At 39.5% G+C, this 24097-nt stretch overlaps 6 protein-coding genes and 2 non-coding genes across 15 annotated transcripts; 4 read left to right on the top strand and 4 right to left on the bottom strand.

Moving 5' to 3' along the window:
- Positions 1 to 1838: 1838 nt before the first annotated feature.
- LOC148294592 (U5 spliceosomal RNA) lies at positions 1839 to 1957 on the bottom strand. The gene has a single exon (XR_015836163.1). It is a non-coding gene; the product is annotated as a U5 spliceosomal RNA (small nuclear RNA).
- On the top strand, positions 1879 to 4662 carry LOC110752030 (transcription factor MYB35-like). Of its 6 annotated transcripts, none has more exons than XM_021952613.2 (4): positions 1879 to 2168; positions 2733 to 2870; positions 2989 to 3118; positions 3753 to 4662. In XM_021952613.2, exons 2-4 carry the CDS (start codon positions 2738 to 2740, stop codon positions 4570 to 4572), a joined length of 1083 nt encoding a protein of 360 aa, XP_021808305.1. In that variant the 5' UTR covers positions 1879 to 2168; positions 2733 to 2737; the 3' UTR covers positions 4573 to 4662. The 6 variants fall into 6 exon arrangements, with proteins under 6 accessions (XP_021808305.1, XP_088109392.1, XP_021808303.1 ...); XM_088253266.1 differs by having other exon boundaries at positions 1879 to 2211; XM_021952611.2 differs by having other exon boundaries at positions 1880 to 2168; positions 2703 to 2870.
- A 131-nt stretch (positions 4663 to 4793) lies between these two features.
- On the bottom strand, positions 4794 to 4865 carry TRNAM-CAU (transfer RNA methionine (anticodon CAU)). The gene has a single exon. It is a non-coding gene; the product is annotated as a tRNA-Met (tRNA).
- Positions 4866 to 5080: 215 nt separating this feature from the next.
- On the top strand, positions 5081 to 7267 carry LOC110752032 (tRNA (Ile)-lysidine synthase). Its single transcript, XM_021952614.2, has 4 exons — positions 5081 to 5674; positions 5991 to 6104; positions 6197 to 6478; positions 6772 to 7267. Exons 1-4 carry the CDS (start codon positions 5186 to 5188, stop codon positions 6973 to 6975), a joined length of 1089 nt encoding a protein of 362 aa, XP_021808306.2. The 5' UTR covers positions 5081 to 5185; the 3' UTR covers positions 6976 to 7267.
- Positions 7268 to 7562: 295 nt separating this feature from the next.
- On the top strand, positions 7563 to 9129 carry LOC110752033 (uncharacterized). 2 transcript variants are annotated; one of them, XM_021952617.2, is made up of 3 exons: positions 7563 to 8377; positions 8450 to 8533; positions 8684 to 9129. In XM_021952617.2, exons 1-3 carry the CDS (start codon positions 7808 to 7810, stop codon positions 8837 to 8839), a joined length of 810 nt encoding a protein of 269 aa, XP_021808309.1. In that variant the 5' UTR covers positions 7563 to 7807; the 3' UTR covers positions 8840 to 9129. The 2 variants fall into 2 exon arrangements, with proteins under 2 accessions (XP_021808309.1, XP_021808307.1); XM_021952615.2 differs by having other exon boundaries at positions 7569 to 8533.
- A 3254-nt stretch (positions 9130 to 12383) lies between these two features.
- On the top strand, positions 12384 to 15863 carry LOC110752034 (basic helix-loop-helix (bHLH) DNA-binding superfamily protein). Its single transcript, XM_021952618.2, has 6 exons — positions 12384 to 13030; positions 13545 to 13751; positions 13962 to 14027; positions 14228 to 14296; positions 14396 to 14473; positions 15438 to 15863. The coding sequence occupies exons 1-6, from the start codon at positions 12740 to 12742 to the stop codon at positions 15564 to 15566; spliced, it is 840 nt and encodes a 279-aa protein (XP_021808310.2). The 5' UTR covers positions 12384 to 12739; the 3' UTR covers positions 15567 to 15863.
- Positions 15864 to 16002: 139 nt separating this feature from the next.
- LOC110752035 (germin-like protein subfamily T member 2) lies at positions 16003 to 16930 on the bottom strand. The gene has a single exon (XM_021952619.2). It carries the CDS (start codon positions 16800 to 16802, stop codon positions 16125 to 16127), a length of 678 nt encoding a protein of 225 aa, XP_021808311.1. The 5' UTR covers positions 16803 to 16930; the 3' UTR covers positions 16003 to 16124.
- A 1141-nt stretch (positions 16931 to 18071) lies between these two features.
- Positions 18072 to 23713, bottom strand: TPLATE (ARM repeat superfamily protein). 2 transcript variants are annotated; one of them, XM_088253257.1, is made up of 8 exons: positions 22327 to 23713; positions 21629 to 22225; positions 21174 to 21535; positions 20195 to 20498; positions 19953 to 20075; positions 19639 to 19832; positions 19380 to 19554; positions 18072 to 19194 (listed from the first exon to the last, which is right to left on the bottom strand). In XM_088253257.1, exons 1-8 carry the CDS (start codon positions 23449 to 23451, stop codon positions 18646 to 18648), a joined length of 3429 nt encoding a protein of 1142 aa, XP_088109383.1. In that variant the 5' UTR covers positions 23452 to 23713; the 3' UTR covers positions 18072 to 18645. The 2 variants fall into 2 exon arrangements, with proteins under 2 accessions (XP_088109383.1, XP_021808299.2); XM_021952607.2 differs by having other exon boundaries at positions 19380 to 19832; positions 22327 to 23712.
- Between the last annotated feature and the right edge of the window lie 384 nt (positions 23714 to 24097).

Here is a 24097-nt window from a genome sequence, read left to right as displayed (position 1 = left end):
TAATGCGTTGTAAAAGCTCTGAGGTTGAGGCCCCCATTATTATCCAACACGAAAGTTGCACTGGATTTTTAGGCTTACTTTGGAGCACCACTACCTTTTGTATTTTTTATTTACACCCAACTTTGATAAAAAATAAAATAAAATCCATGAACCACTTTTATCAAGCTGACCAAAACAAAGTGGCAGGGTTTCTCTCATCCGGACATATTCCTGTTAGCATCGATGTTCCGCTGGTTTAAGTGATTGTAGGTTTTCGATTAAAAAAGTGAATCTCACAACGCATCAACGGATTTTAATCAATGTCTAAGGAGCTGTAGTTTGGTGAGGAACAATACCTGTCTCTGAAGTCTCTTACTCCGGAAAGTTTGAATATAAAATTTGAAGCTCATCATATTAGCTGTGCGCCACATGTTCCAGGTTCTTGCTGAAAAAAGAACAAAACCTGATAGTTTATAATTTCTAATCATTTTATGCTATATTGCGATTCTTGTTCTGGTGATATACGCAAATCCATTTATCTATATTATACAGATACAACAATCTCTTTGCTGCTTATTATGGGTTCGACTTTTGTTCTATACACTGAATGGCATCTTTGATCATAATTAGTTTGTCCCTTTTGGCTTTTGCTTTTAAAATTTCTTATGAAATGAGGAAATTTCAAATTCTTGGCCGACCAGAAACATGATTTATTTTCTGATTTTCATTTTGTGGTGCTCCACTTTAGGCCTCTGGATGATGATGACACACGAGTGATAACTTTTTCACGTGACATGACTGCCCGAAAATAACAAAATAATACTGTGCTTGTTGCAACCAAGTTTTTCTACGAGCGAAAACAAACCAGGGCCACATAATGTCGGCATATGTCAATTGAGCATGTATTATGAGTCTGCTTCATAGAATGTGTCAAAATGGGATCCATTTACAAAGAGATTTTCTATTTAAACCCCACACCTCTCTCAGTTCACCCCATCTTTTAATTTAAATTTTCACAATTTCTAAGAAAACCCCATTATCTTCCCAAACTACCCTTAAATACACCTCAAACTAAAAAAAAAAAAAAGATTTTCTATTTAAACCCCACAATTTTCTTTGGTCCCAGCAAAAAAAAAAAACACAAACAAATAGAACCCTAAACCTAAAATTTAATACTTTCTAGAGAAAGAGAACAACTTTACCTCTCTCCAAGAACGGTAAATGGAATTCCAACACTTTGGTATTGTTGAGTTGATAATAAACAAGCCTTTCCATCAACTCCCACGCATATTTAAAGAGGTAGACTCGTCAATTTTCTATGTCTTTAAAAGAGAAGAGTAATCTGGCAATAGGATGTAGAGAAGTTTGTATTTTTCTAAAACTTGATATGAAGAGTGGTGGGGTGTGTGTATGAATGTACTAGGGTTAATTATTAAGTTGGATGACCTTTTTGTCTTTTTACACAATAATAAAACTTACAGCTTAATAATTTAAGTATTGGGGTGAACAAAGAGAAGTGCGGGATTTAAATAGAAAATCTCTTTACAAACCCCACAAAGTCAATAGGGGCTTTTTAGAATTATGGATCAAAACCACCACCACGAAGGAAGCAAAAAAGGGATTGAAATTCCTTTTATTTTATTTTAAAAATACACAAATTTCATATGATGTGGCCTCCTGTGAACCTTTGGATTGGTTTTGATGGCTTAAATTTATTTTTAAATTTTTATAAAAAGAAGAATTTGAAGTTGGGTGATCATAATTTAGTTCTGCCTCTTTTGGGTTTTTAATTATTTTTAGTAAAAATATTAAACAGAGGACTGAAAACGACAAACATTTGAAAAACTAATGTTACAGGAGCTTCTCCGAAGAAGAGAAACTCCTCCAAAAATGGGCGTATGCCACTATGAGCGGCGAGCACACGGTATTCTTTAGTAAAAGGCGAAAGAATAGTTCGCTCTGTGCTCACCGCGTGGCTGCGTGATTTCAAATGCAGCATCTCTTCCATTTTTATATCCGGTCTCTATCCGGCCTGGTTTTGTTCTTTTCCGATGTGGGACTTACTGAAAACAGAAAACTATTACTCGAGTTTCTGATTGTTTTTCTTCTTCTTATATTTACATCATAAAGGATCCAATATTTCAGTGCCTGACAAGTGCATTTGACACAGAAAAGTTATAAAGTAGTTGGTAGGATAGATTTCTACTGCCACATGCATATCACGCAAACATGGTGATTATAGCTTTGTGTGTGCCTCATATGCATGTTTCAAGTCAATATCTTAATTAGTTGACCCTTTTGTTTAAAATAGGTAGTCTCATCAAACTTGTGATTAATCACAAACTAAAGCACTGGTCATCTGCTTTTACACAAAGGCAGAATAATCTAAACTACCAATTATTTATGCTTTTTTACTTAGATTTAATCTAAGTTGAACCAAATAATTCACCCAATTTGAACCAAGACTAGGGTCTCCAGGAGCCAAGCATGTGAGTATGGAAGACTAATTTTTATGTCATATTTTCATGTCAATGCCATTTCATCAGCCTCATGCTTTTCTTGCCTCCACACTTGTCATACTTTAAACCAGTACCTTTCCTCTTCTCATCTCACATCTCTCTCACTAAGCATCTGCATAAGCAGAGTTAATTGGAGTTGAATCAGTTTCATCTCTCTTTATAATCAGAGACTAGTTTTGTTTATCATTTCCTTTTTGTTTTTAGGATTTTAAGTGCAATATTGGATTAACACAGATAAGATGGTGAGGCCTGCTTGTTGTGAAAAGCTGCATTTGAAAAGGGGTCTTTGGACTGAAGAAGAAGATGCAAAGATACTCGCGCATGGGTTGAAGCATGGAACTGGTAACTGGACCGCTTTTCCAAAAAAAGCAGGTTAACTTTGGTGTTCTTTTTCCTCAATTCTTTCTTGACCGGGTGGCCGGAGGATGTTGGTGGATTATATGCTACATTTCTGGGCTAATTAATTAACTTAATGTATGAGTGTTTACAGGACTTACAAGATGTGGGAAGAGTTGCAGGCTTAGGTGGACTAATTACCTGAGGCCTAATCTTAAGCACGAGTCCTTCACACCCCATGAGGAGGAATTGATTGTCAGGCTTCATGCAACCATAGGCAGCAGGTTTGGTTTTTTTATATGCAGACTTCTAGCTATTTACAATAGTTCATCCAAAGCCTCCTTCCTTGCCTATCTTTACTGCTAATGCATCATATCACTCTTGTTTTTACTATTTAACATTGCAGCTACATTGTCCTTGTTATCCTTCTTGTACAAACACTTCATTTGATCATAGGTCTTCTGCTGCTGTTTTCCATTAACTGCATACTTTAGGGGGAGGAATTTGGGAAAAAAAATTCTCACTAATCTTTACTTTATGGTATCCGATCTGATCTGCATTGTCGTTGTTTCCAGTTCATAGTTTTTCTGATTTAACCTTTGGAGAGAGAGCCTGTGAATTTTGAACAAACTATTAATTGTCAAGAAATTGTACTCAGGATAAAAAGCTAAAAGGTAGGGGCTCTTTTAGCTCCTAATTGTAGCAAGTGTGCTTATAGTCACAATACCTGAGTGACCCAACAACCTTCACTGATATGACAAAATGAGAAATTCACTTCATATCCAAAAGTCAACCCAACAGATCATATGGATTGCCAAGCAAGAAGACAAGCCCCAATCCCCAAGTCTCATTTTCTGTTGCTAATGCAAGAAACCTGATCCTCTCTCACTATTTTTTATCATGGATTCTGTGGTGCAGGTGGCCTATAATAGCTCAGCAACTTCCTGGGAGGACAGACAATGATGTAAAGAACTACTGGAACACTAAGCTGAAAAAGAAGCTCTCAGGAATGGGAATTGATCATGTTACTCATAAGCCCTTCTCTCAAATCTTAGCGGACTACGGAAACATCGGTGGCCTCCCGAAAGCTGGAATGAGAATGGCAATAGGTTCTCTCAACAAAGACTTGAAGAATGCAATCCTGATGAAGCCAGAATTACCATATTCATTGTCAACACAAGGATTTTTCACTATCAATAGCCATTTGATGCCAATGACAATGATACCAATCAAAATGGAACCAATTCAAGACGGTTTCTTGAGCAACGCTCAATCTAGCAACCAACCCTTTGATCTTCTTACACAGCTGCAGGCCATAAGATTGGTGACAGAGGCCTCAAACTCAACCAACCTTGAATCTTCCCCTCCCAATTTGTACATTCATGAAGGCACATTGTCATCATCACCATCATCTTCTACTTGTTCATCTGCTGCGCAAGAGCAGGCAACCCAGGAGGCCTTTAGCTGGAGCGATTTTCTCCTTGAAGACGCGTTTTTTCCAACCGTTAATGCTCAAGAACACGAGAATAAGGCTGAGCATTTGTCGATGGACATGTTGAACCAATCGAAAGCAGCAATATCGCAAAGCCAAATTGAAGACCAAGCTGGTGTGCAAACCTATAATGAAGTTGAGGCTACATCTCCATGTGACAGTTCATTTGTGGAGGCCATGGTCGCTAGAGAGAATGAGATGTTCTTGGAGTTTCCCCAACTTATGGAAGAACCATTCTACTACTGAGTTTACATTTTACTCCAGAATTTATGCTACTGTTTGCAATAAGATTTTCTATATAATTAAGCTGTGAGAATAAGAACCTGATCACAGGCCTCTCCTCTTGTTGGCACTTTATGCCTTGCGTTGTATAATGCAGCTGAACTTAGTGACTTTCTTAGCATCAAAGCCAAAATAGTGGTATTTTAATAACAAAAAAGCCACACAAAAAAACAAAAAACAAAATCTATCAGAGCCTGGTTTCGATCCAGGGACCTGTGGGTTATGGGCCCACCACGCTTCCGCTGCGCCACTCTGATTTGTTGAAATTATTTTAATTCGAAATATAATTAACTAATAAAATGAAATATTTTTATTTACCCAGCACTGTCCACGCTTTAATTAATTTTTTAAAACATTTTTCTATTGGATTTTAAACATCTAAAATAAAATAAAATAAAAGACATCCGTAGAATTGTTTTACCCGCGTTTGCTTTATTATATAAACCCCTTATTAAATATAGTTAATCTTAATAATACCCACTTAAACACTTTCCTTCTTCTTCTTCTTATAAAAAATTCAACAACATAAAATCAAAAGCAGAAAAGCAGAGATTGAAGCAAAATAGAAGCTACAAAAATGGTGGCAATTTCGTTGTACAGAGGAAACCTTCACAGAGTCCCAGACGTACCTCGTCGATGGCTTATGCCAAACCCTAAAATTTCTCTCAAGGACTTCAAATCCCTTTTAACCCGTCGCTCTATAGCTCTCTCTCGCGTCCGCTCCACCCTCCCCGCCACCTCCTCTAACCCTAACCCTAACCCTTCTTTTGTTCCAGAACAGCTCAATGAAGCACCAAAGGTGAACGCTTTGACACACCCCAAGATTAAATTCGAAGCACCGGAGAATGTTGTTGCGGATTGCGAAGCTGGGCCTTCTGGGGTCGACAAGGATGAGAAACAATCGGACGGTGCTGATTTTACGCTGAAACCCGTTGATGGGTCCGATGCATCTCCTGCTTTTAAACCCGATTTGCCTGAGAAAGGTTCCGATGCTGTGGATGTCGGTGCAAATTCACGAGCTGTGAAGGTTGAGAAAGTGGATGAAGTGGAAAACCCCAATTCTTCGGTATGCAAGAATTGCCAGTTTTATGAATTAGTAGAATTTTGTTTTCGAATTGGGTATTTATGAGTTTATGTTGTTCTTACACTGAAGTATGAAATTTGGATTTGAAGTATCAATGTGTGAAAAAAGAAACAAGAGTTAGTTCCAGCTGTGATTCCTAATGCTTACCAAATCAAAACAACTAAAATCTATATACGCATTGAGAAAGCAAGTCCAAGCATTCATTTGATTTGTTGAACTATGATTACAAAATCAAGTGTTTTTTATTGCGCAGTTTTGAGCAATGTTAAGTAACTACTATTGTTTGTTTATATGATAGGCACGTAACAAAGAGGATGTGCTAGATGAGAAGCAAAAAAGGAAAAGAGAAGTTGAGGAGAAGCTGCAAGTTTTGAATCAAAGGAAACATACTATAGTACAAGTTTTGAAGCAGGTAATTTTTTGGCCTCGTGATTCATTTGTGTGTATCTTTATGTTACATTGGGAAGGATCAATACTAAGGAGTTGGTTCGTGGTGTTTTACAGATGTTAAATGCCGAGGAGGAATTAAAGAGACGAAGTAGTATGCAAGGAATGGTGGTTCGCCCATCTGTATCACTTCAAGTGGATGTAACAAATGACTCCGGGTCAATGACTAGGCATGCTGCTGCTAGGTTGGGCTCAGAGGCGAATCTTGAGATGGAAGGGTGTGAAGGTGATGAGCATTCAAATCATAACTTTCATTCTCGCCATATCTTCCGGATGAACAGCACATCCCCATCTTCAGAGTCTCCTCTCAGAAGGCCAACTCATGTTCAGCACAATGTGGTAATGTATTTTGGTTCCTACTGCAATTGCTATGGTACCAGTGAAGTGTCTGTGCATGTTCCGATTTTGCTTTCATTTGTGTTGACTGCCATGTTGATGGTTTTATATTTGTCTTGTGAAAGCTTATAAACTAAGGATCTTTAGAATTATAAGTTAAGTCTGGGACTTGTAAAAGTAGTTTTCTTAAGAAACAAAGAGATTCTTAAAAATATGAGGAAGTACTTTGCAATTCATGTCTCTTTGCTTTGCTATCTATTCATGAACTCATTTTCAGGTATCAAATGTTTGTGCAGGTTCCACACCCCTCTCGGGCAAGTTTGGGGGCTACTGGCAGCAGTCCATCACGCTTTGCACCTGTAGGACACCAGGGGAATCCTGCAACTCTTCCCACATTATCTGTATCAGGAACAAACTACATGGCATCCTCTCCATCCCCTGCAGCGTCCGGCGGCACTTCTGCTTTTAGAGATGCCCGGCTGCCAAGTCCATGGAATTAGATTTGCGTTATGCACTCCCTTTGTTTACCATGGGACTATAGGTTGATCGTGGGGATGGAATGAAGAACATTAGACAACTATGAAGCCATCCATTGCATTCACGTAGGGGATTCAAAATTCTGGTGACTTAAAGGATCAGAAGCCTATCTCAATTGGGTTCCTTTCATTTTTCGATCATAGTATCTTTGTAAATTAATGAAGCTTGTCAAATTGTAACAACAACAAAAAGGGTTGTCAAATTGAGCTGTATTGAAGGCGTATGCCAACTGATAATTTTGCTGAACTTTTGTTACACTGATTCTCAAGGTTATCAAGTTCATATTCCTATCAATTCAATCAAGGATCAATCAAAGCCTTCACATGAATTCTATTATTGAGTCTAGGGGGATCTAACTTTATTAGAAAAATCCAATAATTGGCTGTTCCATTAACACGCTCTCAAAAGCACCAAAAGTCATGTGACAACTATAAACAAGTGAGATTTGTAGGGTACAAATCCAAATTCTTGCCCTACGCTAAAATTGTAAGACAGTATCACCCAAATGTTGCCCTAGGCTACACACTAAAGCTAGGATCATTTAGATAGTTGCAGTCAACGGTCAAAACATCACAAGCCTCCCTTGTCCTCCGCCAACGGCGCACGTTAGAACAAAAAAAACAGAACCAGATCTCACCACACAAGTCCCAATCCAAGGAACCCCACCACTCACCACTGACCACACTCCAAAAACATATCAACACAACATAACCTCCTCCACCTCCAACTCCATTTCCATTTCTTTTCCTCTGATTTATCCACCCAGCACCAAACACCCAAAAAAAAAAAACCAGTATGGCTAACCACACCACCCAACGGCGCATTTTAGCAGCACCAGAACCAAAAGCATCCATGGATCCCACCCTCAAAAAACAGACCAAGCCCTCCATTTCTCAACACCTATCTAATAACCTAGATTCTTCCATGCCCTCTAAACCCTCTTCCATTTCCAGCAACAGCTCTAGAGTCAATACAAGTCATAGAGTTCGTACTTCACAAAGACCCAACAGTCAACAAACACTCCCAGCTCTCACTGACACTCGTTTGCAAGCCAAAGCCATGTCAGTTTCTGCCATAATGGGTTCCTCCAAGTCTTCCATTAAATTAAATCCTCAGCCCAAATCAGTTGGTCCCAATATTGAGAAACAGAGCAAGACAACAAAGGAATTAGCTTGCAAAGACAAGTCCCAAAAATCCAGTAAAGATGTGGAAAAGAAGAAATTTGAGGAGGTGGTAGTGAAGAAGAAGAAAGAAGCTCAAAAGGGATTGGTGGGTTTTAAAGAAGAGCATGAATTTGATAATAGGAGATTGTCAGTTTCATTGAACTCAAGCGGTGGCAGAAGGAGATCCCTCTCTGGCTCACAGGTTCAATTGGCAGATGTGCTTGCAAGTTATGGTGTGAAAATTGTCTCAGCTGATATGCCACCATTTATGCAGATCCATGCCGTTGAGTGTGCAAGAAAGACACATGATAGCCTGGAAAAGTTTACCTCCAAGACTCTTGCTTTGACTCTCAAAAAGGTATTGACAGTTGTTATTATGAGCTTAATTATCCAGATTAGGACTTTAAACTTTGATTTAGTTGAGATTACTGGTGATTATGTGATGTGGGTTTTATGAGTTTATGACTAATTGGTGAATGGTTTGTGGGGTTGTGCAATTTTTGTGCAGGAATTTGATGGGGTATATGGGCCAGCTTGGCACTGTATTGTAGGAACCAGTTTTGGGTCTTTTGTGACACACTCTGTAAGTGGGTTTCTGTATTTCTCGATGGATCAAAAAATGTACATCCTCTTGTTTAAGACAACGGTACAAAGAGCAGACTGAACAGTTGGAAAGCTCAAGAATTTTTAGCGTAGGAAGTTCTGGAAAGCGCAAAAATAAGTTATTTTCTTTCCAGCTTGTACATTGGTTAATGGTTATTGCAGGGAAAGCATAGGAGAGATGGAAATTTCTCCCCATCTTTTTGTTCATAGACATTTACTTAGTTGTAACTTGTAGGGGCTTAGTATTTGTCTAATTGAGAAATATGAAATCCCTTCTTCTGGTCCTGTAAGTCTATATGTATCAGTGTTATAAAATCATAATATAATTGTCACAATGTTCTTTTTGGTTGCTTTTCTGTGTTTTTCTTTTGGTTCTTTTCTGTTTTTGGGTTAATCTTTATTGATTGCTCTGCAGCCTAAGTTTGGCTTCTTGCATCAGTGGTCATAGGAGAATGATAGGATCACCTGCATTTGAGTTTCACACCAGATAAAAATGAATTTTCTCATGAGCTTAGGAGTTGATATATTTCATGGACCTCATGCTCCATGGTTGTTGCTTTGGTTTCACCATCTAATCTAATGTGAGATGATTTGGCATTTGATCTGTTCTTCAGATTCAGTGCATTATAACTTGCACCACCTGCCTATTAGTAAACTTGCATTCTGCATTCAATCCATCAAATGATAGCATCCAAAAAGGTCATAAAATATGTCCTGTTTCCAAACTTGTATTGTATCTTTATATTATTGGTAGTTTGGTCAGAGACTCGGAGGCCCCTACAGGCTACACTCACAAACCCTTTAGACAGTTCTAGGCCCCTCCCCCAAATCAATCATTTAACTTGCTTGTAAATTGGGGCCTTCTGTTCCATCATTAAGAACAGAGGCATACAACGCTGATGTTGCAGCCTGTAGATAGGTAGGGTCGGAAAGGCAACAACGATGGGGTATGGGTGAGGGGTTCAATTCAACCATTAAACTTCAACATTTTCCTCACCCATACCCCCTCATTGTAGTTAAAAAAAAATTGTATGAAACGAAGATAGCATTGTAGCAGCACTTGAACCATTTTGGGAGACCATTTGTCAATTTGTGCATCTAACACAATGGGGCTTTGACTAAAACTTGGGTCCTAGCCCAAAATTCATATCTGATGGCACTAACTGAGTTTGCCTCCATTGAGATGAAATTTGATCTTGATGTGGGCACATAAATTGAATAAGGGTTGAAGACCCTGCAAAATTCAAAGTCTTCCTATTTGCATAAAATTTCCATTTTTGATTGCACTGAGATGAAAAACGATATTTCCGCAGACTAAACCCATCAGTTATTGGTTAAATGAAGAAGCAACAATGATTGAGCAAAATAAATTGTGTGCATACACAAGCATTATTCTGGTAGATTTTACGGCCATCACATGCAAAATGCAGAGCTTGTTTGACTGCGTTGATAAAGTAGCCACGTATATCGCAAATGTACCAGATAATAATAAGTTCTAACAGTTCATGTACAGGTGGCAGAAATAGTTGACCTGGTAATTTCCCAAGTGAACAGGAAGTTCCTAAACAGAAAAGAAAGTTGGCATGATGGTGGTACTGTTTTCTTCTTTATTTAAGTTTATCTTTCCCCTTCCAAATTAAAAAGCAACTTCAATTTCAAGCAATACCAAACAAACACAAAATTATACGCATTCGAAAGATAATATTGATAAAAATTCATATAATTAAGGTTTTAGATTGAAGTTCTATGTTAATCGAATAACATAAAACTCACATGGTACTCGTGTATGTGAGTTTTCCCCCTTCCCCTCTCCTAACTTCGGCAGAAAAAAAAAAATATATATATATATATATATATATATATATATATATATATATATATAACACTCACAGTCCATATTCTACTATGCAAAGAGCCAAGTTTGTTGCTTCATGAAAATTTGAAGCCTTGAAGAGGTAGAGGTCTCAACTAATTATATGAGCTTGACTCCCTAGCATTCCTGTAATTCAGGGATAATTACCATTTGACAAGAGAAAAAAAAGTATTTGTAAAAGAGAGGAAGAAGGCAAAAATATCAAGTACTTTTGGAGTACCACCTTTCTGTACCATACTATTACTATGGTAAAAAATAATTTACTAATTTTATTGTCAAAAATTGACCTAATGTCTCATTTGGCTTAAATTTTGAATGGATGCAAATGACCTGTAATAGTCCTTTAATGACTAACCCAATAATGATTGTTTAAGCTAAGGTTCTTTTTTCTTTTCTTTTCTACCAAACATCAAATTAAAACTGTTTTTTCCCAGCATTTATTTCAATTTTTCGGCTCCATCTGCAACAATACATGCCATGACACAAACCCTTGATGCAAAAAAATTGAAAACTTAGCAAGAGATGCATAGAAATCGCTTTTGATGTCAGGCAGGTGCAAATATATGAAGTGGACATGATAAAGAAATGGGGTCATTAACTCTATTTCCAAATCCATGATAATGAGGCACGTTTTGATATCCAGATTAGGAATAGGAGGCTCCAAGAGGGAGTTAGTCTCTCTCAAAAACCCATCAATGACATAATGGCAAGTCAACTTTTGCTTTGCATTGGGCAAGATTCTAAGATAGAGGGCACATGATGAGGTTGGCAAAAACTATCTTGGGCATAATCTCAAACACACTTTCTCTAGTGTAACTATATTTGCTTAGCTGAGTATCATTTTTCTGCTAAGCAAGTTAGGCAGTGACAAATAAGAAAGGGGGGTTAGGCAGTGATGGTGCTCTAAGCTATTTTAGCTATGAAGAAAAGGCAAAAAAGAAAAAAGCTTTCTCCACAACATAAAATTCTTTGAAATTAATTTGGAGGGTTTGTATTGTTCACTATAGCAACCCACCAAGCCATGTTTCCACCCAAATTTTTATCTCTGGACAGAATAAGATGCCAATTGAAAATTCTCTTACATGAACAGTAACTTTAAGAAAATGGATGTGGCATGAACTATTCCATATTAATTTTTTTGCCCACTTGCTAGCTAGGCACTATTCTAAATAGGATAATTTTTATTTACACGGAATTTGACATGTTAAGTCATTAGGGCCGTTAACTAATTACATCTGTAATGTAAATGGTTAATAGAAGGAAAATCGAACACAAAATTTCATATGTAGGGATAAATACTCTGAATAATGTGATTTACTTCAAACAATTAAAGTTTGTAACTATGTGATTGGCTTAGAACTATATAATTTGAATTAGAGATGTGTGCAAGTATTATACATATACGGGTTTGGACTCTTTGACCCCACTTTCTTTCTAATAATGTAATGGTTAGGCACTTGATCCCATGCCTTGTTAGATCAACCAATTAAGCAACACTTACAGGAAATTAAACAAATTAAAAAAAAACCAGAAAAATGCTGTTGGGCACGTGTCTCTTACCGAAGAGCGGGTACATTAATATACCGATGGTAGCTTTCCTGGATAAATCTGTATCCCCCCCTCGGATAAAATAACCCACTTGCCAAACTTGCCGCTTCTCTCTCTCTCTCTCTCTGTCTCTCTCTGTCTCTAAAGGCTACAGCTTTCACTGTCCCGTGGTTAAAAAGCACAGTGGGCGCAACGCGCACTACTCTCTCTCCCAGTCCAGCGAAAAGGATCACACTCTGCTTCTCTATGCCCCCACACTTCCTCCCTTTCTCTCTCTAACTTTCATCATCATCCATTAATGCCTCTCTCTCTCTCTCTCTCTCTCTTTCTAAAGACCAAATCTTTCTCTCTCTAAATAACTTGTTAAATAACCCATCAGCTCACTAAATCCCTCATTCACTCCCACAAGCTCTTCAGAAGCTCGTACACACGCTTAACACACTTTCCCTCTCTCTCTCTCTCTCTCTCTCTCTTTATTGGTAGCTCAAGTTTCGGATTCGGATTCGAGTTCAGGTCGAATGAATTCGGGCTTTTGAGAAAATGGATCCTCCACTGATCAACGAGTCTTCCTTCTCAGCAGCTAACCCATCAGCGTACAGCCTGGCAGAGATTTGGCCCTTCAGCGGTGAACCCGGTGGAAGTGGTGGCGGGTTGGGTCTCCGAATGGGTAGTTTGGGTGGGCTTGGAGACAGCTCCGTGAACAGAGATGGGTCGTTGGAGGAATCGACCGTGACTGAGCAAAGCGGTGGCGGTGGTGGAAGAAAGAGAAGGGATGTGAGCCCTGAGGACGAGTCTTCTAAGCTGGTTTCCACTAGTAGTGCCAGTGGCTTGGTTCGTATTTCACTCTTTTAAGTGAAATTTGATTGCTTGGCTCAATTTTGAGTTTGGTTTATGAGAAAATGGAGCAAATTAGTACTAAAGCAATGAATTTTGATGTGTGAGTCTGTTTTCTTTAGCTGAATTGAGGCAAATGGATGAAAGTAATAAGAAATGGAATGAAAAATAAGGGCGGGTCTTTATATTTTAACTTAATTTAGTGAATATTTTGTTAGCAAGGGAAATAGTGAATTTGTGTAATTGTGATTGTGCTATGTAAGCTATCTATAAAGGAATTAATATTGGTTGTTCTTGTATAGCCTTTGTTTCCCCTGTAATTTAGAAGTGATATTGTGAATATTAATACATCCAAACATGGTGTGATATGTTATCTTTAGCGAGTTAAGCTGTATTAGACTAGATATGGATTGAGGCTCTAATTGGTGTTTGAGTCTTTATGTTGTTTACTTGAATCTTAAATTTCTCTTTTGATGTTTAATTTTTAACTTTTTCTGCTTGTTTCAAACAGAAAGATTCCAGTGGAAAACGGATGAAACTAGCAGGATCTCAAAATGAAAATGGTGGTTCGAAAGCTGAAGTTGAAGAAAGTTCAGCAGCTGGTGACAACAAGCCAGCTGAACAAAGCACTAAACCTTCTGAGCCACCTAAGCAAGATTTTATCCATGTGAGGGCACGAAGGGGACAAGCTACTGACAGCCACAGTCTAGCAGAGAGGGTAATGCACTTTTGGCCCTTTTTGAATTTGCAATATTAGCATCTAGAACATCAAACAAATTTTTCATGCTCTTTATGGAGTTCTCTAGATCTTGATATGGAATATGTTTTATATAATGAACCTATTCCGTTTTGTCTTTGACATGTTTGGTAAATCAGTTTTGATCCATTCACTATTGAAACATGCCACATACCATGCTCATTTTGGCAGGCTAGGAGAGAAAAGATCAGCGAGAGGATGAAACTTCTCCAAGATTTGGTTCCTGGATGCAATAAGGTAGTGTATGTTGTTTGGTTGGTTTTATGTCATTCATATTACTTAGCATGTGTAGGTAGTATGTTCTACATAGTTTAGCATAGGGAATCTTTGTTATGTAATTTGTTGTTTCCGATTTCTTTACTAGATTAATTGTGAACATGTCCTGGTAATTATCTAGTATGTTTCCCTTACATATGTTGAACTTTTCTTCTGAAAAGGTTATTGGGAAAGCACTCGTCCTTGATGAAATAATTAATTACATTCAATCACTTCAGCACCAGGTTGAGGTATATATTCCATCTGACTCTAATCTAGTGCACTTGGTGACATGGTTTTCCTTTAAACTGTTAAACCTGAATCTGTACTTTGTTAATTGGATTCTGTAGTTCCTTTCAATGAAGCTTGAAGCAGTCAATTCAAGGATGAACATGAATCCCACCATTGAAGCCTTTCCTTCGAAAGATGTAAGTCTGGTGTACTTTAATTACCTTCATAAAAGCTATTGACACTCTGTTTGGAACTATTTTTCGATATTTTTTCAAAGACCCTGCTGCTTTTTTAGATTGTAAACCCTTTGTCTGGGGATTCTTTTTTGTACAACTCTTCAATCTCAGAGATACATCAAGTAATGTAAATGTCTGTCAACCAAGTAGTCTTGGTAAATAATATCTAACTTGACTGGCAGTAAAATTTAGTCCAAGAGTGCACTTTCATTCAATTCCTAGGACTGTTCTTGTTGTAAACTTGGCTGTTGGGCATCACAGTTATGCTACTGATTCCTCAAGATTGGTATTTGGGCATTTCTATGCCATTTTGAAGGGAATAAGCAGACAACAAGGCACCTTCTAAGCTAATTGTTTTCTATAATCTAACCCTTACTATAAGCATGATGAAGATTCCAGGGAATCTCTTCTAAACTCCATGATGACATTAATATATCATATCATCCATTTAAGCATAACAGCATGATAATAACAACATTTTCTTTGTTTTTGATGTCCCTTGGAGTGTAAAGTGCTTGGTTGCATTCCTTTTCTATCATCATCATCGTCACCATCACCATGGCTTTTATCCTTGTCTATATTCTCATCCGTTCAACTCTTATTTGGTGTATGTGTTTGACATGCTGAACAATGTATGTTTACATTGTATATCTTTTCTCTTAAAGATAGTGTGACTACCTCATTAGTTTTTGTGGAGGATGTTTCTGTCGCGGTTAGTGTACTAATGTAGGTGCTGCAGTAAGATTGTGAACTCATTGGTTTTACTGTCCCACGAAGAGAAATATTTTTGGATGCAGCAATAATTTATACTGTTTCATAGGTTCACTAGGTTATTTCCGTTAAATTGAGATTCTTTAAACACATGGAAAGACAATTCTGTTTAGGTATATGCTATATGATCTTACCAGTTGACCTGGTGTTTCAGCTTGGTGCACAGCCATTTGATGGTGCAGGATTGCTATTTGGCTCGCACACACCAAGGGAGTATGCCCAAGGCTCACATCCCGAGTGGCTACATATGCAGGTCGGCAGTAGTTTCGAAAGAGCAACGTAAATTCAGGGGATAATTCTTCAAGTCATAATTGGTGGGCTTGTGGTTAGGTTCTACATCTGGTGTAGAAATGTGTTCGCTAAATGTATGATCATTCTTATTGTTGTAATAGGATATTAGTTGTAGGAATGCATCTAATCTTCGCATGTATCATCTGACTAGATATACTCTACTTTGTTGTACTAGTAGTGGTACCCAGAAAATATCTTAAGAGTGGCTTAGTTAAAATGTGTAACAGAATGATTGCAATTGTGCTTGCCAGAATTTATATATAGAATATCTGATTATTTTTACATAATATTACTCCGTGTCACGAATATGTACGGACTGGTTATGAAATAATTGAATTAATTTACTTTTCACTCTCTATCATGTTAATTATAATTTTATATCTTGAAAATAAAGTGAAAGTATTACAGTCTTTACTGAAAGTACAATATGAACAAGTGAAACTATTACTGTATGATCCGTTGATGGCCAACAGACCTGGAAACAGACTGATATAACAACAAAGAAAACAGGGGGAAGAGAGACAAAACCAAACGTATAATACACGGGATTTTAAAAGCCAAACTTGGATCTGATGGTGTTGATGACATCTTTATCTACTCGAAGGGCCTTAGTTAAAACTTGGTCGGGAATCGAAGGCGTCGAAGCAAACAGAGTTAAAGGAAGCACAACAGCCCCAGGCAATTGACTGTTGAAAGCTGTGAAGGCCAGAGCCTTCCCTTCTCCAACATTCAGCTGAAAGTGAACAAGTCCCTTTGGAATCACAAACATCTGCCCAGCACTCAAAACCTTGGAGTAAAACACATTATTGGTTGTCACAAACCCTACAAGGAGCTTCCCTTCAATGACTACACCGGACTCACTTGCACGAGGGTGCGAGTGGGGCGGATTAATCCCGCCCGGCGCAAAGTCAATTCTGTTCATTGATATCCCAAGAGTGTTGAGGCCAGGAAATGCAAGGACATTCCCAGCTGTTAAGTTCGCTCCAAGGGGATTGCTCGTGTTCCCTTCTTTGCTCAGTCCATCAAAGAAGAAGTCATCAGAAGTAGTTTTCGAGACGGGTTTGCAGGGAAAGCCATTAACTGATGTGGAAGCACTCAAATCTGCCACACAGAAGTCTTGTAACGGATCAGGGTCTGCACCATGGGAGGGCAAGGGAAGAAGAAGCATTGAAACCATGAGGCAGAATAGGAAGCTGAAGACTAAGCTGGATGAGGTGATCATGTTCATGGCTACAAAAATAGACTTTTGTTTCCAAAACCAAGTTGATAATGGGTTTGAAGTCAATAGATTGTGGTTCTACTTATCTCTTGCCATACCACATAACAAAATTGCTTTTGCTGTTATTGGATTTGGACAACCATGACCAGCCGAAGGTTAAAAATTGAAGTCTTCGTATGGGACAAAGAATTTAATTGCACATTGATTGGTGGAGGTTAGTTAGCATTGATTGGTGGAGGTTAGTTAGTTGGCTTTGACAAAGTTTACCCTTAAACGACTTAAAAACAAAAGCTTAGATTTGAAGCAATCATGTTAGTTTCCAAACAGTTTACATGGACATCAACTTTTTATTTTAAATCATTTTTTTCTTGTTGTACCAGCAACATCAAACTTGAAGCTCATTGCTTAGGGTATGATTCCCAGTACAATTATGAATTAACTTTGTGACTTTTTGTGCATTGTAGTGGTTGCAACTCGCGACACTCGCTAAAACTTTGACACAGTTTTTTTCTTCTTCTGTTTTTCTTTGTTTGGGTGAGCATTGATATAGCTGAAATTGGGAGGTGCTTAGTCGTCAGCGTGTTTACATAAGCATGAGAGCCGCATGCGGTGTAGCGAAAAATAATTTAATCATCTGAAAATTCAAAAGGTACCTTGACTAATGATTAAAATAGTAGCTTAAAACGGCTTTAATATAAAAACACACTAGGAAACAACATCTTCATCCTCCTAATAGTAATAAGCACCACAGCAGCAGATCAGAAGAACTTCACACATTAATTTGCCAACAAGAAATCCTGTATCTGTGTCCTAATAAGCTCGAAACTTTTTGCGCCGGAGTGACGGTAACACGGTGTGGCATGTGGCATGGTTATGGTGTGTTAAGAGTACACCCAACCAGAACACGTGGATTAATAAACCTCTTTGAACCTTTCAGCGTGCTGGAAAAGTAAATGATGCCATGATAAAATTGGGAGGTGTTTAGTCGTCGGAGTAGTTTAAATTGATCTTTCAAAGAATAATGGATCATAAAAGAACCATAGACCTTTTGATCATGGTCTAAATTATTTTGAAGAGAAAATGCGCACGCTGCTCTAATTTGAAAAGTCTCTAATTGAAATAGTCTCAGATTTTCAATAATAAAGCCCAACATGATAAAGAAATCTTCTCCAAAGGTCCTATCGAAAATCCGTATAAAAGTCGTTTTAGAAAATGATGCAGGAAAAAGATAAAGGGGGGAAAGTGAGAAGCTTTACTGTAATGGAAGTACAACATGAAGAAGTGAAACTCTCCTGTATGATTCAAAATGAAGACCAATGGGCCTAGAAACGGAAACAATAGGGGGAGAAGAGATACAAACCCCAGTTCGTTGTTTAATAGCGCATTTTTCACACAAAACCAAGCCAATTTCCTATAATAAAAAGCCAAACTCGGATCTAATGCTGTTCAATAACATCTACATCTACTTAAAAGCCTCAGTTAATGCTCGGTCGGGATTGAAGGTGTGAAGAAAGGAAAGTACAAGAGACCCAGGCCAGTGACCGTTTGAATTCAGCCGAAAGCGAACAAGTCCCCGTGGAACCACAATCATCTGCCAAGCACTCAAAACCTTGGAGTTACACACATTGTTAGTTGTCACAAACCCCACCCGTAGCTCCCTTTCAATAACCAACCCAGACTCACTTGCACCGAGGGTGTGAGTGAGTGGGTTCGATTTGGATTTGCTCCGCATGGAGCAAAGTCAACTCTGTTCATTGATATCCCAAATGTGTTGAGCCAGGAAATGCGACGACATTACTGGCTGTTACGGTCACCCCGAAAGAGATTAGTGCTCCCCTTTATGCTTGGACTGTCAATTAACTTTTGTACCTCTATCTTTACAAAACATATGCCACTCTTGGAGCACTGACGTTTGAAGAGCACGGTGTTCAGCCTCCTCTGCAGTCAACTTTGACAGGGTTGTAGGTCCCTTTGGTTTGCCATCTTCCTCACCATCTTTTTTCTTTTCCTTCTTTTTCTTTATTTTATCCTCATCTTCTTCATCACTTTCTTCTTCATCTTCATCATCATCATCATCATCAGATTTGGGAATCTTACGTTTAGGCTGGGCTGCCTTTAGCAAAGCTATCCTTTCCATTGAGATTCTAAGCCTCTCAACAGCAGCCACTTTCACTTCGTCTTCAGGCATGTACTCAACACCCCCATCAGTGAGGTCATCTAACCAGCCCTGGAGATCCGATCCAATCTCCTTTGTAATTGATGCATCAGAAGCTCGAACAACAAATTTGCATATCATGGTTGTAGTCTCATCACCCAGGTCAACATTCCGGCTCACTTCACTAGCTCCAAAGATCATTAGGCCCAAGAAGCCACCGTACCAAGTTTTTGCAGCAAAACAAAGCTGTTCCAGAACAAAGAAATCAACATGAAATTTGAATGGTTTAGGGTTGCAAAGCAAATAGTAACAAAGAAAAAGAACTTCCATAATAGGAACACGATCAGTAAAGTTTCACAAAAGTAGAAACATGCAACAAATAACAAAAGAGAGATGGAAATCAAATGGTAACAAAGAAAAAGAGATAATACCTGAAATCCTGCCACTGTCCGGATAACATGTGAACAAACTCTGTGGAATGGTTTGGATGACAATGATTTCAGCCCACTCAGGAAAGGAGATGCCCCATACTGCTGTGCAGCAGTAGCCTTGAAGCCACTTCCTTCGTAAGTATATGTACCAGTGTACTCTACTATGGCTGGTAAACTGGGCCACAGACGGAAAAATTCAACCGGTGAGATCTTATGTGGCATAAGAAGTTCAGTCAGAGGAATTTTGTATGGCTGACACCTTAAAATTACAGGTTCTCCCAGTTCTGGCCTTAAACTTCTCTTTTGTCTCATGATTTGAGGATCTTCTTCGGTGTAGTCTCCTTCATAATCTATAGCAGCACTTCCATAAAAGGGGTAGTATAAGACTTGAACCCAAAGAGAGCACCTTTCGAAATGGGAGACACCCACAGTTACACTGCAAAGTACCGGATCCTAGGAACAAGATAAACAAACAAAATCAAGATGCATTGCAATAGAAAACAAGATGCATTGCAATAGAAGACAGGGCAAAGAGGACGAAGAATGAATTCATTATAGAGGCAGAAAGTAAACCTGTGAAACAAGGTTACGCAACTGCCGTACTGCTTGAGGAGATCCATCCATAAAGTATAATGCACCAGATAACCCAACTCGAATATCAACCCGGTTGAGCTCAAGCTCAGTTAAATTTAAGACCTGCACATTCATCAACAAGGAATAAGAACTATCAAACAGAAACAGGAAACTGGAGTCTGCCCAGAACATAAAGGGCTTTTAAAAGCATTAAAAAAAAAAGATAAGAAGCAAAACTTAACCTTCAAATGCAGAGATATCCTTCCATCACTAGCATCTGCCAGATGATATGCTTCAATGTAGCAGGGATCACTGCTACCAGTCGAAGTAATTGCACTAGGAGGAACTTTGAGTAAAGTAGAGTCAACTCCCTTAGTCAGCAGAAGGGTTAGTTCACTAGGATCCGGCCTCCAAAGTTCTAGAATAGCCTTATGAACCAATCCTTCTAACTTTCTATCCTGAGCTGCAGCTACTTCGTAGAACTGGACAGTTAGTTTATGGTGGCTAAATGGGTAATCACCTCTGGCTTCACTGACTCCTGCCCACCTGAAAAATAATTGTAACTCCCTCATCGTTTTACATTTGTGCGTAGATATGCATAATTTCCCCCCACTAATAACAGGTATTAATAAAGCGAAAATTACAAAACATAAAAGCACAATCTAGTGCAGTTATATAGGACATACGCATATGTGATGTATATACGTGCTTATATATATGCACAAACACATGTATGCATTAGACAATGGTCCAGTAATTTCATATTGAAGATTAAGAGGATGTGCCTCCACTTTCATCAAAGTCATTCTCTCCTTCCTGATAAATTCAGTTTGACCTAGGCCAAAATCAATGTCTACAGAGATTTCTTTCAAATATCTGGATCCAGCAATCAAACCACACTATCGGTGAAGGTGAAACCCAAGCACCAGCCTTAGCCAGTGTTTTATATTTTTTCTTTTTTGGGAACAGTGGAGAGAGAAGGGCCCAATAGAAGAGATGTAAGACTAACTATCAAAATAATGCAGATTATCACTGAAAATGGTTTTCGACCCCAGGGGGAACAAAGAAACACCTCTTAAAGGCGGACAACATGGATGTAGACTACTATAATCATATATTGGGCATAAAAAGAAACTTCATTAACAGTTTGGTACACACCACCCAAACTCTATGGCAGACAGCTCACCCTTATAGATTAACGAAAATATATAATATGCTCACCTGCTTTCTGGATGACTTGAAACATACTTGATTTTCTGCAATATCAAACGGCACTGATGCTTGTTAACAGAATCCGCCATAGTACCGTTCCTGAACTCTTCAAGTTCTTTAGTCAGTAACTGCCCAGCCCTAAGGTTGCGTGATCCCAACCGCTGAGCACATAAAAGAACAGCTTGAACATCTAGAAGCCTGTTTGTTGAATCAGCAGATGAATCTACATTGAACAAAACCTTGTGGATATTTGATACAATAATGTTCAGTGGATCCTCAGGATCATCAGCAAGAAGTGGGTCCAGACCTTCTAAATCTATGTGCTCAGAAATAGCCCAAATAAGGCGAGCACATATTCTTGGGGTATTCACCTGTATAATATGCTTCAGTAAGTGTGCTTCCCTACAATACATATGCATTGCTAGTATGCTAAATTACATTAATCAAAGAAGAGAGGTACATACCTCACGTAGATCTTTCACAAGTTCACGTTGCAAATTTTGTAGCCTTGTCTCATTTAAAATTTGGTCCTGTGAAGCCCCGTCTTTAACTCTTTTTACACCTCCCCTAGTATCATAGATATGGCAAAGCCTCACAAGCAACTTCAAATAGCAATCAATTGCGTAGGTCCGGCCATCACAACCCCATTTGACACAAGGCCTGCAAACCTCCACCACTTCCAAAGCAGGCTCTGTCCAGTTTAGTGCACCATAACCAGTTCCATATGCCAAGGCTCCAATAACCCTGCTCTCCATCCCTGAGTTCTTTTGTTCAGGCAAAGGCAGAGACAGCTGAAAGCAACTTTCAACTAATGACGCCACTAACTCCTCCCTAAATAAGGTCTTGCTTGTCACACTATTAAGATCATCCTTTATTCTCGCATCCTCAAAAAGTGAAGCTATATCAGTGCCAGCAAGAGGTTTCTGGCCTCTACGGACACTCTCCTTTGCGAAGAGATCGACACAAAGCGCTGTTCGACAAATGCATGCTAAAGCATGCATACGATCTGATTCTGCCCTCAAGTTTCTCACCATAAGAAGCAGCCTCTTAAACAACGAAACCTACACCCAAATTTTTCTTCTTCTTAAAAATACAACTCATGTGAATTTAATTTAATTTATCATCCGTATTGACAAAGATAAAAGATTGATTTGCTATATACCTGCATATGAAGATCGAGAAGGTGAAGATTGGTAACCACAGCTCTAACAATACTCTCTCTTGCAGAAGCAAACTCTTGCCTATCCCAAAGTGTGAGAATTGCGATAATTGACTGTGAAGCCCACTCCGGCTTCCCACCAGGCACATCAGCCAAATACAACAAGTCAATCCCCACTTCGAAAATCAAAGCTGGATCCAATGACGACGCCAAGAATGGCACCAAATGCGTGACCACATCTGAAACTCCCACCAACCTCTCTGCATTGCTATCCGCAACAGTCCCATTGGAGCCCTTAGACGACTTCGACAGCTTCCTTATGACCTCGACCGAGCCTGAAGCCATGGCCTTGACCGCGTACACGATCGGAAACACAGTGGCCCTGAAACTCTCCACGGGCAAAACCAACGATCTCGCCATTAACGCACTCCGCTTCTTCCACACGAAGTCCACCATCGAGGAGACCCAATTGGATCGAATCGCGAGCGAATTCTCACTATCGACTAACTTATCACCCGCTAATCTGCTCATGCGCTTGGAATCGAACTCCTGAAACAAACGCCCCACCGACTCGAATGCCACCTTCGATACGGCGTCGGATGCGTCGAGCATGTTACCTCCGATGCGGGACCACCAGCTGGAGACCTTATCGAGCAAATTGACATTGTTCTCACAGAGCGTGACGAGGTCGTCGCGAGCAAGAATGCATCCGAGGGTTTCGGTGATGGAGAAGCGGAGATTATCGCTCGGAGAGTCGAAGCAGCTGTTGATTTCTTTCTGGGCGTCGGTGATGAGCTTGGAGAGGCGGTAGGAGGGGATGGCGGCGAGGATTGAGACGGCTGCGGCGCTGACGTCAGGGTCGGGGAAGTCCAGATCGGTAAGAATTCCGACGCAGACGGTGTCCCAGAGGTCGGCGGTGAGGCGGGTGGAGCGAATGAGATCAAAGGCGAGCTTTTTGCAGACGGCCGAGGCCGGCGAGGCGACGATCTCTTCGACGGCAGACTTGGCAATGACGGAGATGTCACGGCCGGCGGCGGATTGCTGGAGGGCTTGGAGGAGAGCGCCGGACTGGCGGAGAGCGTCGTTGGAGCGGAGGTCCGCTTGGATCTGAGCAAAGAGTATGTCCATTTTGAGAAGCTGAGATCAACTTCGTTCGATGAGCTGAACTGTTTTAGGGTTCGTTAGGATTTGAGAATTTGGGACATTGAGAGAGAGGAACTGAGAGTTTGGGCAGATTGCAGTAGAAATGCAGAGTATGATTGTTTAGCTTTAGCTTTTGCTTGTAGTGGTTTTAGTTTGAAGAAAATGATGGTGGTAAAAATCATCAGGCTTCTTGGCGGTTCATTTGGTTGGCACGGCCGGGTTGGCAACAACCGAGTTCATTGTCTGGCTGAGTTCATTTGAAAATTGACCTTTGAAGGAAGATGTTGATTGTTGGAAGCCCAACCCAAACAGCTCGTGATTTGGGGAGCTTCTATAATGAGGATGCTATTTGAGGAGTTTATTTGAGGAGGCCCATCTCACCATCAAAAGGGGTGTGGAGCCCCCAATGCACCCCCCCATGTGCTTTGTTTTTTGTTGTTGATGGTGAGATTTCACCTCCTCAAATAAGCTCCTCACTTAACCTCCTCATTCTAGCCTTTCCGTCGTGATTTGGGCCTTAAGTTGGAAGTGAAGGCCCATTAACTTTTCTTCAATGTTTCCTCTAGGCCCTTCTTATTGGATCTTACTTGGATCCGGGATATGGACCTAGGTCGGGAATCACGAACCCGAG

This window comes from Prunus avium, chromosome 5 (assembly GCF_965620075.1).
Source record: "Prunus avium chromosome 5, drPruAviu1.hap1.1, whole genome shotgun sequence".
NCBI classification, from domain to species: Eukaryota; Viridiplantae; Streptophyta; class Magnoliopsida; order Rosales; family Rosaceae; genus Prunus; species Prunus avium.
The sequence above is the reverse complement of the archived record's forward strand: the minus strand, read 5'-3'. Positions and strand labels throughout refer to the sequence as shown.